The sequence below is a fragment of the Nannospalax galili genome, unplaced genomic scaffold (assembly GCF_000622305.1).
Source record: "Nannospalax galili isolate Female #2095 unplaced genomic scaffold, S.galili_v1.0 scaffold162, whole genome shotgun sequence".
In the NCBI taxonomy this organism is placed as follows: domain Eukaryota; kingdom Metazoa; phylum Chordata; class Mammalia; order Rodentia; family Spalacidae; genus Nannospalax; species Nannospalax galili.
The window spans coordinates 724,414-739,709 of record NW_008350388.1 but is presented as its reverse complement, the minus strand read 5'-3'; the positions used below and the strand labels follow the sequence as shown (position 1 = coordinate 739,709).

The 15,296-nt window shown below is 41.4% G+C and overlaps 1 protein-coding gene across 1 annotated transcript in view; it reads right to left on the bottom strand.

The window, feature by feature from the left end:
* The window catches only part of Lama3 (laminin subunit alpha 3), a 265,360-nt gene that overhangs the window by 127,915 nt on the left and 122,149 nt on the right, over positions 1-15,296 (bottom strand). The window contains exons 19-23 of the mRNA XM_008847651.3: positions 9,810-9,966; positions 7,551-7,683; positions 5,039-5,181; positions 2,913-3,010; positions 2,266-2,419 (exon numbers count right to left, since the gene is read on the bottom strand). Of these exons, the coding sequence (XP_008845873.1) occupies positions 2,266-2,419; positions 2,913-3,010; positions 5,039-5,181; positions 7,551-7,683; positions 9,810-9,966 (685 nt within the window). The remainder of the gene's footprint in view (positions 1-2,265; positions 2,420-2,912; positions 3,011-5,038; positions 5,182-7,550; positions 7,684-9,809; positions 9,967-15,296) is intronic.

Genomic DNA, 15,296 nt, shown 5'->3' with positions numbered 1-15,296 from the left:
ACTTGCATATGCGTAATGAAATAGTGTTATGATGTGGATGTGGAATGTCCTTCCATGAGCCGTTTGCGCCCCCCCCCCCCAGCTGGTGACACTGTTTTGGGAGGCATGGCCTAGCTGAAGGAAATGTGTCTCTGGAGGGCAGGTGTGGAGGTTTACAGCATGACCTTACTTCCTGTCCCATCTCTACTTCCTGATCCACTCAAATATGAGCAAGCCCCTCACCCTCCTGCAGTCACAGCCACAAGCCATTCCAGTACCAATGAATTCCCTGCCATGAGAGGCTGCATCTTCAAACCATGGTTTATAAATTCTTTTCCCTTAGATTTATAATAAATCCTTTTCTTATCAGGTATTTGGTTACCACAAAAAGAAATACAGATACCTTGGGGATGAGACTAAAATCTAAATATATCTTTTACTTCATACGCAAGGCCATTGAATCCAGCAACAATAATATAAAAAGAATTCTTGTACAGAGAAGGGAAATATAATATCTTCAGGACTTCTAACTCTGTAACTTTGAATTTCAATACAACAATGCTTGTGCAATGACAAAAATATTCTATGATCTGTACTGTTCACTAGACACGTGATTATTGACACCTTGAGATGTGGTTGGTACAACTGAGGGCTATTTCAGCTATACTTAAGTTTAATTAATATTTAATTATTTCTGGGGGCTGTTCCAACTCAGCTATAACTCTGTTGTCTAGCTAAAATACACATAATACACATAAATATACATATGCACATATTCATGTATTATATATCTATATGTATAAGTGCATGCCCACATAGGTATATGTGTGCATACAGTATGGATAGAAAGGGATGCAGTAAATTTAATTTTAGAATGGGGTAGAGAGAAGAATAGTTCATTTTCCTCTATATTTAATTATATTTGCTTACATTGTTTTACTTAGTACAATAAGCATATATCATAAAATAAAATTCTATTCAGATCATATACTGTTAAATATATTTTATTTATTTTTATTCTATATGTACATGAGTGTTTTGCCTGCATGCGTATAAGTGCATCCATGTCATGGGCACAGAGGCCAAACGAGGGCATCAGAGCACCTGGAACCGGAGTTAGGGAAGATTGTTGGCTGCCATGTGGGTGCGGGGATCTGAACCTGGGTTCTCTGTGAGAGAAGCCAGGGCCCATAATCTCTGAGCCATCTCTCCAGGCCCCAAATGAAGATTATATTTAAGAAACATACTTGATACCCTTTGCTGCTTCCTTAAAAATGTTAGGATGTAGTTTATAAAATATACATATCTAAATATCCAGGAAGAATTAAGGTCACAGACATTTTAATTTCACACTTTTAATCCCCAAATGATTTATTTTCTTCAAAAGTTCAGAACAGACAATATTATCAAAAGTGAAAAATGAGGTGCTGGAGAGATGGCTCAGTGGTTAAGAATACTAGCTGCTCTTGCAGAGGACCCAGGTTTGGTTCCCAGTCCCCATACATGGCAGCTAACAACTATCTCTGACTCCAGTTCCAGGGGATCCAACACTGTCTTCTCATCCCCAAGTGTATTGCATACACGTGGTACACTCATAAACATGCAAACAAAACACTTATATACATAAACGAATAAAAATAAACAATTTTTAAAGTAAAGAATGAAAATTGGGAGGAGGAATCTGTTCCTCAGCATCTGAATTTGAGTTGTGATGTATGTTTTTATTGTTGATATGCTATATCTTTAACTCAAATCTGCTATCAGTAAATTCTTATATTTCTTATGTGGTTGAGAAGAGATGCAATGTCCCAACCTGTCCTAACTCGTCCTCCCAGTCATGAGGCAGCTGCCTTGGGGTGGAGCAGTTCCAGGCTGTGAGCTCCAGGAATTCAGCTATTACGAATTGCTTAGCCTACGGAGTAGGACAGTGAGGAACTGTTATGTCCTTTTAGGGTAAACCACGACGTTTCTGGAGGCCTTTAAAATTGAGTCTCATCCATCATTTAAGAGAGATTATGCCCTGAGTCAGATAGAACAGGTAAACAAAAGAAAAGGATTCTATGATTGTGTATGGCTCTTGCCACATCTAGAAAATACTCAAAGAAAACCTTAGCACAGCTCAGTGTGGGTACCATCTAACCCCAAGTCAAATCAGTGAATTTAGCACCCATTGATCAATACCTCTGAGAAACCCTCTGAATTTGAGAAGTAACTGTGGCCCAGCATTCAACAGACACAGACAGAGAAGTAGCATTAGCTTTGACAGGAAATAAAAGGTGGCCCCACCTCTCTCCCGCTGAGGTCCACCATGGCTGGGTATGCAGGGGTGGGCTGCCTCACTGCCAAGGGTCTCAGCTCCCCATCAAGCAGGAAGTGCCTGGCCTCACAAGCCAGGGTACAGGAGAATCTGGTCACTGGCAAATGCTGGTAAAGCAAGCAACTTCAACAACAAAACACAGTCGTTACAACAGAGAACATCAAACAGAATGCCACATTGCATCGCAAGGACTCAGTCATTCAATTCACTGAGCCATCCGTGCCATCATTCCATCAACAAACTCAGTAAGTGGATGCTACAGGTACTGAGCAGTGCGTTCTCATCCTCACCAGGAAGGGAGGAGACAAAGGTCTGAGAACCTGGATTCTAGTTTAAGCTTTTCCCTCACCAGATGCATGACTTGGAGATTTTTTTTTTTCAGGCATTCAACAAGATTTCCACATGCACAGGGCAGTGGCCACTCAGAATCCAGCTATGGCATGCAAGGTGATTTGAGATTCTTACTTGAAAGATACAAGTAAGGCTCCGAAGAGAAAACATTATAACGAAATAGCATTCAGGGTGTCCTGTGTCAGTTGGGATCTTAGGGTCTATCATTAGCCCTTGCACTCAAGGTATTCAGTAGCCTGATGGCATTGTACCCACTGCCCCATACTTGTCCTGAGGAGATCCTGCGTGGGCACAAGGCTCTGTAACGGGCAACTGCAGCGTGAGTGCTTCATAGTAGTCTCTGGGTAGCAGCACCAAGTAATCCTACCAAATGAAGACCAAAGAGACTGTTACTCATTTTCTAGCAGCTCGACTTTGGTCATAAAAGTCATGAAACATGCTTGCTAAGTGAATAATAACCAAGGGAAGTCACAGGGGAGCTTCCATTTCAAATCAACTTCTGTTCTTCACCCTGACCCACCAGAACCCACGGGGCACTCTCCCACTGGTTCTTCGCCACCTGGGGAGCAGCTGGGTGAACATTTGTTTCTTTCAGATCTCATGGGGAATGTTACTATCTCTTCTGGATTGTTTATAAACCAAAAAAAAAGATCAAAGATAATGAACTGCACATCGCTAAGATGCTCCTCTGAAAAGCTGTTTGCCTTCATCGCTACAGAACAGAATCCATGAAGGCAGCTCATGGATTGTGCCTTTCTGCTCCCACCCCGGAGCAACGCTCACAGGGCATGGTGTAAAAAGTGAGGTTTTGTGATGTTGGTGACTCACAGATTGGAACTGGCTCACTGCCTAGCCCACCAAATGGAAGGAAGAACATGTTCCACCGACCGTGCCAAACAAAGCCTACAGCATAAATTCAGCTAAGCAACCCTCCAGAAAAGAGCAAAGCTCTGGGCTTTAAGACACGGATGGCTTGACAGCTTTCCAGGGATCCCAGAGCTGTGGCTCCACCTCATATGTGCAGAGGGGAGGGAGGGATGTTTCACTCAAGTGCAGGAGACTCATACATGGCCCATAATGCATTTTATCTCCTCAAGAAGAAATGTCTGGGAAATGAAAGGAGGAAACTGTGACTCGGGGCCCTTGGTGGCCTTATTAGCTGGGTGGGTTTTAAACAGTTACTGTTCTATTACCCATTTTTCTGAGGTTGGGTCCATATCTGTTCTTTACATGACCCCAAAGACCAGTAAAGATGGATGTCAGGTGCTCAATGACTTACACTTAGGGAAAAATGGACTTATAATGGGGCACTTACAAACATATTACTACGTAGTTAAATATGTCAAGTATCTTCCATGCCTAGGTAGTAACTTGTAATAATCTTTTCTTTACTCCAATTTTATGCCTGTTATTGACAGCAATGGAATGTTCCTCTTCCTCCTTTCTAACATCTGTGAAGCATTTTTAAATTTATTTTTTAAGCAGTAAAGTTTTCTGCTGAGAAGGAACAAGAAAAACATGCAGGAAAAAAAACACAGACTGAAAGAAAACCACAGATCACACACTATTTTCATTAAATCTCATATTGGAAGACACACACGGATAAGCATTGTCTCCACTGTTCAGGAGAAGCCAGTGAGGCAGACTCTGAGTTAAGGAACCTATGATTCCTTGATGTGGTCAATCTGTGGGGCTATGCCTGAAAGAAAGGTTTTATGTTTTTTGCTTAAAGCACATTAACATCAAACTTTTACCAAGGACTTTCTCAATAGCTTTGCTATGAACTACAGTAGGCCTGAGGCACAGCTCAAAGAGGGGTGTCTCAGAAATCCCCAGCACTCTCTGGCTTTATGTGGATGAAGAGTTATTTGTCAAATCAGTTGGTCAGACCCTTGGCTAGGTGTGAGGTGAGAGCGGGAAGGGTCCAGGGAAAGGCCTGGCTCCAGCATCCTCTTCCTTTTCTTGGCACAGTTCTGGATCTCACTGGCATTGGGGTCTTCCCATTGCTTCATTATGCACGGTCCCCAGGGGGGCATCCTTTTTAGGTGCCCTTCTGATTCATAACGGGAAATAGCGAACAAATTCTAAAAGGTGAAAGTACATGTTTATAAAGGCTTTGCTTTTTTCTGAAAACTTTGAGGTATAGCTTGATTACATATAGATGGATATGTAGATTATCTGTGTCCAAGAGAAGTTGGATGGAAGTATATTAGATATAATTTAGGTAAATTGCTCTGTCACTATGTGCTCTGAGGGCAAAAGTCATTTTAGTTTCCTATATAGTGAAAGGGAACAACATATGATTTTGATGTCTTCTTGTGGGTCACTGTGGTGGAACAGACCATCTCAAGAGAACATTCCACAGAGCTGGCAATTCTGAATTTGTCTTACCAGGAGGACTCCTTCTGCCTGAATACAAGCGATCCACGTTCCTGGTGTCATTGAGAATGGGTCTGCAAAGCCATTTCCAGGGGCAGTGACAAATGCTGGCTCCTTACTGGGTAGAAAAGTGATCTCTTTGGTTTGAGCAGCACCTATCAAATGTACAAATAATAGTTTAAGACATCTTTCTAGAAGCCAGGATTAAGATTTTCAGATAAGGGGCTGGGGAGATGGCTCAGCAATTAAGGAACATCCCTTGTTTTTCCAGAGGGCCTGAGTTTGGTTCCCAGCACTCATGTTGAGTGGCTCACAACTGCCTCTCACTCCAGGTGCAGGGTATCTCTTCTGACCTCCACAGGCAACTGCATGCATGTGTGCATACTAACACACAGAAACATACATACATACAATTTTTTTAAAATAAATCTTTTCTTTAAAAGATTTGTGGGCTGGAGAGATGAATCAGCAGTTAAAACACATGCTGCTCTTAGACAGGACCTAGACTGGGTTTCCAGTATCCACATGGCAACTCATGACCATCAATAACTCCAGTTCCAGGGACCAAATGCCTTCTTCTGGCCTCCATAGGCAAAAGGCATGCATGTGGTGCACATACATACATGCAAACAAACACCTATTCTCATAAAATAAATAAATCTAAAACAGTTTTGAAAAAAATACTGTTAAGATGATAGCAGTGGCTGTCGGAGTGGACTGTAATTTTTCCGATGTATTATATATGTAAGTATGCTAATACCTACATATATATTTGAAATAGTGCAAGCTATGTAGCCCTAGCTGGCCAGGTCTTGAACTTGTTATCTTCCTTCTTTTCCTCTCAAGTACTAGGATGACAGGTACGTGCCACCACATTTATCCAATGCCTATAATCTTTAGGAATGTTCTCTTTACATAGTATATGTCCACTCTGTTATACTGCCTACTAAATCATTTTTTTCTTTCTTGTTTACAGGAGATTTTTAATTTTTATTTTTATTGATGAGCAAACATTCAGTTTGCAATTAGAAAACACTCTGGCTTCCTGTTTGTTTCCAGGGTGTAGGGTATTTCCTCCTGTATTAAATAAAGGACCTTCTGCAGACAAACAAATGTCTTGTGCCTGCATCTGTGTTTTCCTGAGAGGAGATGTTTGCACCAATATTTACATTCACTTTCATTCTATAGACATTTACAAAGCCCCACTGTGTGCCAGGCCCAGAATTCTCTGGGGACAATGCAGTGAACACAGAGGCATGGCCCTTACTCCCTGATGGTGGGGACATGAGACGTGAGGGATATAGATCAGAAAGGATAATGAGATACAGTGTGGACAGTGGTACTTGAGGAGGCATACATTATCTTAGGACTATGTAGCTGGGCTCCTGATTCAGACTTAGAGAAAACTATCTCAGAGGATGAGAAAACAAACCAAAATGTATTCCAACTGTGTGACTGGACAAAGGGCAGATTGTTGCTGGCTTTATTCCAAGGAGAGAGAGGAGCCTAAAGACTTGGTCTTCAAAGATCAGCTGTGCACTTGGACAACTTAGCTTCTTCGGTCCACCAGGTTCTGAGCGTGTAAGGCCAATGATGCTGAACTACTTTGTACTTCCTGTTAAAGGAAGCCCCCCAGAACTTCTGCTGGCTACTGGTTCCTCAGCCTCTACCCACACATGCTTGGCTGGCCTGGCCTGGGAATACCGTCTTGGCTCCCCTCACTTCCAACTCTGCCGTAGATGGTAAACAATAATGCTTACATCCTGATCTTCAGCTAGATCTCCATTGATACTATTTAGTATTTATGTGATATCAAATGCTTCCTGGAGTCTCTTTCTAGGACTGGTAGAAGCCTGAATTTCTGGAAGGATGGGTTTCCTGGCCTTGCCTAAGTGAAGCAAGCTGTACTCTCTTCTGCTGACCTTCAGAAAACCCCCACCCCGAAAGAAGTTTGTAGGTCCTGGGAATGCTCTGGGACATCCTGCCTTACAGTCTAATCCTCCCCCATTCTTCTGGCTTTAAACCATGGAAGAATTGAGGGCAGTAAGCCAAGTTCTCCCAAATAACACCAAAAAATGGCACTTACTCATAAATGTGTTACATGGATCTGTTTTGCTTAATGATATCATGACTGTTGTCATGTAGAAAACATATAAATATTGCTGTATTGATTTTTTAGATGATAGTTAATGATAAGTTAAGAGCATAAGTTAAATAAACAGAAAGTGTAGAGAAATAGAGGCTAGCAAAGGGGACTCAGAGAACTGTCTAATCAGATCATGTTCCAGGCTTAATGTTTTCTAAGGATGAGCATCTTTTTGAAAACCAGAGAAACGATTTCTTGCTCATTTCTGAGTTGAGAGGAGATTGACCAGGTGTAGAAGGTCATGTGCCTATAGCCCTAGCACCAGGAAGAAGAAGAATTGCCATTAGTTTGAGGCTAGCCTTGGCTATAGAGTGAGACCCTGTTTCAAAAAATCAACAGCAACAAAAATTCAGAGAGTAGGCTTGAAATTTTACCTACCTGACTTTGCCCAGGATGGATAAATAGTTACACGGCCAAATATTGTTTCAATTCCAGGGTTAATGTATCTCAGAATAATGCGGAACAAGGAGAGGTTTGACTTGCCCACAGTCAACATTATCCTTACTTCATTCTGAAAAGTACCCCAAGAAAGGAAAAAATATCCATGACGTATAGAAGGAAACACTGATTAGAAAGAAATGCTAGCAAACAAGTGACTTTATTCTAGTTTCCCTATTAGATTTGTAGTACACACACACACACACACACACACACACACACACCACACAAATGCACACTTATACCCACTCATAATGCACCAAGTAACTAGGTGAAAAGAAGCAGGCCTAACAAGGAACCACAGTCACTTACAATTCCAGTTAACAGTGAAAATGCACTCCCTTCACAATTGGGTCCTTTGTAATCAGGCAGACAGAATGGAGTATTAAATGGGCTAGTTTAAGAGAGCCACAGTGACAGGGACAACCACCACTGGCTGAGAAAAATAAAAAGGCAGAAGAGAAGGAAAGTGTACCATTACATTAACGGTAATTACCACGAGTAGCGAGGCCCTCTCCAGGCTGCATTTCACATGCATAACATCTAAATTGTTGCAGCCAGTAATGGTGGGGAAGTGAAGGTTAAAAACCCCAAACAGGCCAGATGTGGTGGCACATGCCTGTAGTCCCAGCACTTGGGAGGCAGAGGCAGGTGGATCTTTGTAAGTTCAAGGCCAGCTAGTGAGCTCCTGGACCTAGTGAGTTCCAAGCCAGCTGGGGCTACAGGTAAACCCTGTTTCAAAAAGACCAAAAAAAAAAAAAAACCCACTAAATATGCCTTAGAAAGTTTTATCCCAAGCTCTTATCCAAACACAGCGTTACTTTTTGACCTAGAGAGAGGTCTTGTTGATCCCCAGTGATCACAAGAGTAGATTATTTTAATTCAGAACCACAGGCTATGTGTCCATATCCAGTTGTGGTCCAAAAAACATTTACAAAGTGTGGGAATCCCCACATCTGAGGTTCTTCTGGTTGCTCTCCCAGCTCTTCTAGTTTCAATGAAGAGGATTTCTGTTGAATAAGACACAGGCGACAGTAACAGTGACTTTGAGAGGATCGCTTGCTCTAGACACAAAAGCTGTGGATGACCCCTAGTTAGGAATTCCCATCTGCCCTCAGAACTTGATTAGTTTTCAGTTTTGATCCTAAGTTGGGAAATAAACATGTAAAGCTATATTAAAAGCAGAGTACAGTGTGCTCATTCAAGGACACCCAAAGGCTCCCTCAGAAAGTGCATCTTTAGATGTTCTTTTGGGTTGACCAATTATTCTTTCAAACTGCAAATGCCTGTCAGCAGGCCCATGCCTTCACTGTCTGAGTCACCCACCTCCTCGTATGAGTCCATAGAATCCACCATAATTTTCTGAATAATGAAGATCAGGGCAGTAAAGAAACTGAATTGATGTGTTTGGGAAGAAGGGGGAAATAGGAGGTATCTTATGGTTCTCTTTGGTAAGGCAGCTAAGAAGGCTGGTCAAAGCACCATCAAGGTCAATGGAGGCTCCAGCAGAACTGTGAACTGGTCCAGCTCTCTACTAGTCCTGGATCTGCTAGTACTGGGTTACCACAGCTGCCAGTTTACCTCTCTTATTCTGAATTTCTCTACCTCTCTTATTCTGAATTTCTCTTTAAAAAAGCACCAGTCAAAAGTTAGCAACACTAAGTGGGGTGTGGTGGCATACAACTGCTAACACAGCATTTGGGAGGCTGAGAAAGGAGGAATGAGAGCCTGAGGGCAGTCTAGGCCACACAGAAAGACCCTGTCTCAAAACAAAATAAACAACGAAAAAGAAAAAAAGAAAAGAAAAAACCCACTGGCTGTATTGTAATTATTCAAGTCAACTCATCTTCATTTTCCACAAACAGCAGCGAAAAAAAAGTCCTGCGCGTCATAACATAGTCTGATGCCACCTGAGCAATTTCCTTCTTTCTATAGTGTCGCCAGAGATGACCTATCTTTAATTTTTTCCATTTTCTGATTTAGTGGTCAAATTAAAGTAGTACTGGATTGCAAAATCCATACGTATGCTTATCTGTTAAAATCCAGCCCTATCCCAAACCTCCCAAGTTCGCCGCCAACCCTGGTCAGTACTCCAGAGAAAAAGAATGCTGGAATAGGTCTGGGTGGCAGTGCACCAGAGGTGCTGTGGATACAGGTATGGAATCCCCTCCAATGAGCTGCAGCTTTCTGGCTGTGTACCTGTACTGAGGTCATCGGGGTGTATCCTCTCCAGCTAAACTCAGGAAATACCAGGGGATCAAATTCAAATCGAAGGTCTCTGCCATTCGGTGCAGCACCATCTTCAACTTCATACTTCATGTGATGCAAATCCGGGAAATAGTAGTTATTTTCAGGCCTTTTATAAATAACAAGTAAATGTGGACACAAGCAGTTAGGTCCATTGATAATCTGAATAACCTCTGATCCTAATAGGTACTCTGATAGGACTCCACCAATTGACAAAGCCCGGGAAATAAGGACAAATGAAGGTAGCCCATGTTCTTTTCCTAAGTGATTGTTTTTATTCACAGAACAATCACACAAATCACAGTCAATGCCTACTCATTCTATGTACCAAACTGAGGAAGTCAATTAGCACAACTCAGTGTTCCTCAACATATCCTCTGATGTGTTCTAATGGTTGCCAACAATTAAATAAAATCAAGTAGATGATTTGCTCTTTGCTCACTCACTCAATCATCTATGCAATCACATTCACTTATTTTACAAATATTGCAATGTACCATACCCTGTGCTAAGCACCACAGATGCGATACTTTATATGTTAAACTTACAGGTTAAGAAGTCTCTAGATAGATGATAGATAGATAGATAGATAGATAGATAATATATATAATGTTTTTTTTAATTTGGGGAGGGTTGGAGAGATGGTCAGCTCTTGCAGAAGACCAGGGTTCTAATTCCAGCACTCATATGGCAGCTAACACCTGTTCATAACTCCAGTTTCAGACAATCCAATGTCCTCTTCTGTTCTCCTCGGGCATTGCATGACACGGGTGCACTTATATATACACAGGCATAACACACACACACACACACACACACACACACACACACATAAAATTAAAACAAATAAATTTAAATTAAAATTTTTTTAATTGGTTATTTTTGTTTTAGGTGTATAAGTGGTTTTCCCTGCATGTATGTACGTGTACCTGTGTGCACTTACAGGGCTGAAGGTGAAGTTTTGGGTCGTGAATGCTTCTTACATAGTCACTACTCCCTGGCAGGTTTTCTGGAAGTTTGTGTCTCACAACCCCTGCCCCCACTACCCCTGTTATATGACTCAATCCCATTCACAGGGTACTCCCTGGACTGGAGTCCTGGATGACTGAACTGCTCTCCCTGATTCTCCTTGTAACGGGAAAACCCACCCTGCAACTGCCTGGTATGATACAACTTCTACCCTAACCCCTTCCTCCTCCCCAAAAGGAGAAAAATATAAGGATCCCCAGTCTGTAAGGGAAGGTATACTCTCTTCTGGTTCCTGACCTGTGAGGAGATACCCACCTCCTCTAGCCCTTGGGTGGTGGGGGACTGCCCTCTCAGGTTTATTCTCTGATAAATCTGCTTGCTTTGTAGAAGGTCAGCTTCCCTTCATCTCTTTCTATTTCTTTACAGAGGCCAGAGGAGGTCATCAGATTCCCTGGGACTAGAGTCACAGACAGTTGTTAGATACCACGTGGGTACTGGGAACTAAACCCAGATCCTCTGCAAGAGAAACTAGTGTTCTTAATGCTAAGCCAGCTCTCCAGCCCCAATTTATTATATTTCTATACAATTTGTACATTTTGTGTATGTGTGGAGGAGGTGGTAAGCATGTCCTTCAGCGCTCATGTGCAGCTCAGAGGACAACTTGTAGAAATTGGTTCTTTCCTTTCACCATGTGGGTCCTGTGGCTGAAAGTCGGGTCATCAGCCTTAGCAACAGATGTCTTTACTGGCTGAGCCATTTCTACATATTTTTTGATCATCAGAATGACTTCCGTATGCTTTGTTTTCTCTGAAACTATAGGTCAGTGGATGGATTCCTCTGACGGGCCCAACTGTGACAGTCACAAAGAAGGATAAAAAGTACTCCAGAGCCTTGCGGCCCTCACAGGGGGAGTTCTTCAAAAGGCACACTGCCCAGTCTGGTAGCAAATTAACAACAGTGAGTGAATTTAAAGCCATAAAGACCAATCAGTAAAACGGAACACAAGGAAATGCCAGTACCTGGGACCACAATCAAGAAAGCCTAGATTTCTAGAGGGAATTTATCCTTGGGTATGCTCACTTCACTGATGCAGTAATTCTACACTCAGGAATCTTTTCTAAAGGATGATTATATATCTTGTCAAAGATTTAACACAAATATTTTAACACATTGATAACTTGGGAAAAACATGACTGAACCAAAAATTAAGAAATGTAGAAATTCTGAAATATTATATAACTATTAATATTGAGAACTTTTTAATGATATTAGAAATGTTTATGATATTACATGCAATGAAGAAATTAAAAAGTGAAAATGTGGGGCTAGAGAGATAGCTCAGCAGTTAAGAGCACTGACTGCTCTTGCAGAGGACCTGGGTTTGATTCCCAGGACCCACATGGTAGCTAACGACTGTCTGTAACTCCAGTTCCAGGGGATCCGACATCCTCTTCTGACTTCCGCAGGCATTGCATGACACAGATGCACTTACATATATGCAGGCAATACACTCATAAAAAATATACATTACAAAAATAAAAATAATAAAAAAGATGTATTCTAAATTTCAAGGTATACTTTTATATGCTAAAATATTTTAAAAACCAGTATTTCACCTCTAGGTAGGTAATTTCATTCCCACTTGGTTGTATTGTTTCCTCCTTAAAATAATTCAATTACTTGTATCACTAGGGAGAGAAAAATATGTTTACTTAAGATTAAGATTAGCTCACTTATCACAATGGTGGAAAGAGGCAAAATGCGGTTGAAACATGTTTGTGAACTCTACAAAGTTCTCTGGTCCATCCTGAGGCTCACAAATCTGCAGGAAGACAAACTCTCAAGCATCTCTTTCTGCAGGTACCCTCTACTGAAATGCCTAGCCAGGAAGGTCAATCACAAAGACTGAGGAAGCACACTGTTGGGTGGCCCTTTTAGACCCCAAATGTTGGGAATACTGAGGGACAGAAGGACCACAGTGAACACAACTGACAGAACCACATAAAAGATTGTTCTACTGGACTCCCCCAGCCTCCTTCACCCTCCCAGCTCCCCCATCCTATCTCTCCTCTTAGCCTGGGCACTGGCCCATTTCTTGTCTTGGCACCCCAGACCTCTGGACTGACCTCTTGGCCTGGACCTCCCACTGCTTCCTGATCCTTTGCATCCAGACTAACCCAACTCATCACTCTACTCTCTGGGAGCCTGCAGGGCCTATTCCTTCCCCACCTCCCTTTGTATGGCTTGGCAGCCCATCCCCCCAGCATCCTGGGGCCAGGGTAAGTTCTGTGGTGCCCACTGCACCTTGACTCCCCCAGCCTTCTTCACCCTCCCAGCTCCCCCACCCTATCACTCCTCCTAGCCTGGGCACTGGCCCATTTCTTGTCTTGGCACCCCTAACCTCTGGACTGACCTCTTAGACCAGACTCCCCACTGCTTCCTAATCCTTTGCATGCAGACCAACCCAATTCATCCCGTTAGTCTAGTTGAATGGATTAAGAAACAAAACCCATCTTTTTGTTGTCTGTGAGAAACTCATCTCACTTTCAAGAACAGGCACTACCTTAAACTGAAAGGATAGAAAAATATATATATACCAAGCAAATGGTACTAAGAAAAAAGGAGGCATTGCAATTTTAATATCTGACAAAATAGACTTCAAACTAAAACTAATTAGAAGAGATAAAGAGGGCCACTTCATTCTGATCAAAGGAACAACTGACCAAGAAGGTATTATAATCATGAACATATAGTCACCAAACTCTGGTGCATCCAACTTCATAAAAACAGTACTACAGGACTTTAAGACCCAGATTAATCCCAATTCATTAATAGTAGGAGACTTCAATTGTTTCAATTAGATAGGTCAACAGGACAGAGAATTAACAAAGAAACATCTGAATTAAACAATACCATACATCAAATGGGCCTAACAGACATCTACTGAATATTTCACCCAAGCACCAAAGAATATACTTTCTATTCAGCGCTCCATGGAACCTTCTCCAAAATCGACCATGTACTGGGGCACAAAACAAACCTCAACAAATTAAAAAAAGACTGAAATAATTCAATGCATTCTATCAGACCACAATGCAGTAAAGCTTAAACCAGACATCAACACTACATGAACACATGGAGATTAAACAACACATTCCTGAATGGGTCAAAGGAGAAATTAAGAAAGAAATAAAAGTATTCCTGGAACTAAATGGACAATACAACACAACAAAACCTCTGGGACACGCTGAAAGCAGTCCTTAGAGAGAAGTTTATAGCTCTAAGTGCCTTAATTAAAAAATCAGAAAGAACACAAATAAATGACTTAACATTGAAGCTTGTGGGACTCTGTTTCCATATGGTCGTGCACCCCCTCCCAGGCTCTTACAATTTTTCTTCCCCCTATTTTATGAAGGTCCCTAAGCCCTGGGTGGGTGGAGTCCTGTTCATGGACCAGCAATCTGCAAACTCTGGTTCTTTGAAAAGATAAACAAGATAGACCATTAGCCCAGTTAAACAAAAGAAAGAACAACTCCAAATCAACAAAATCAGAGATGAAAGGGGAAACATCACAACAGACACCAAATAGATCCAGAATATTATAAGGGAATACTTTAAAAACCTATATGGTACTAAACTTGAAAACCTAAAAGAAATGGACAGGTACCTAAAACCATGGGAACCACAAAAACTAAACCAAGAAGAGATTAAGAGCTTAAACAGACCCATAACACATAAGGAAATTGAAACAGTAATACAAAACCTCCCAACAAAAAAAGCCAAGGACAGCAGAATTCTACCAGACATTTAAAGACAAGCTATACTCAATACTATTTAATTTATTCAAAAAGATAGAAATGGAGGGAGGACTTCCAAATTCCTCTGTACAGCCAACATCACTCTAATACCAAAGCCATGTAAAGACACAACCAAAAAAGAAAACTATAGACCCATATCCTTAATGAATATAGATGCAAAAATTCTCAACAAGATACTTGCAAACCGCATACAGACACACATCAAAAAGATTATCCACCATGATCAAGTTGGCTTTCTTCCAGAGATGCAGGGATGGTTCAATACATGTAAGTCAATAAACTTCAAAAACCATGTAAACGGACTCAAAGACAAGAACCACGTAGTTATCTTAATAGATACAGAGAAGGCCTTTGACAAAATTTGATATGCATTTATGTTTAAATTCCTAGAGGGAATTGGACTGGAGGAAACATACCTCAACATACTTAAAGCCATATACAAGAAACCCACAGTCAACATCATTCTAAATGAAGAAAAACTGGAAGCATTCCCATTAAAATTAGGAACCAGACAAGGCTGCCCACTATCTCTACTCCCTTTTTAACATAGTGCTTGAAACTTTTGCAAGAGCAATAAGACAAGAGAAGGAAATTAAAGAAGTAACAATTGGAAGAGATCAAATGATCTCATTTTGCAGACAATATACTATAT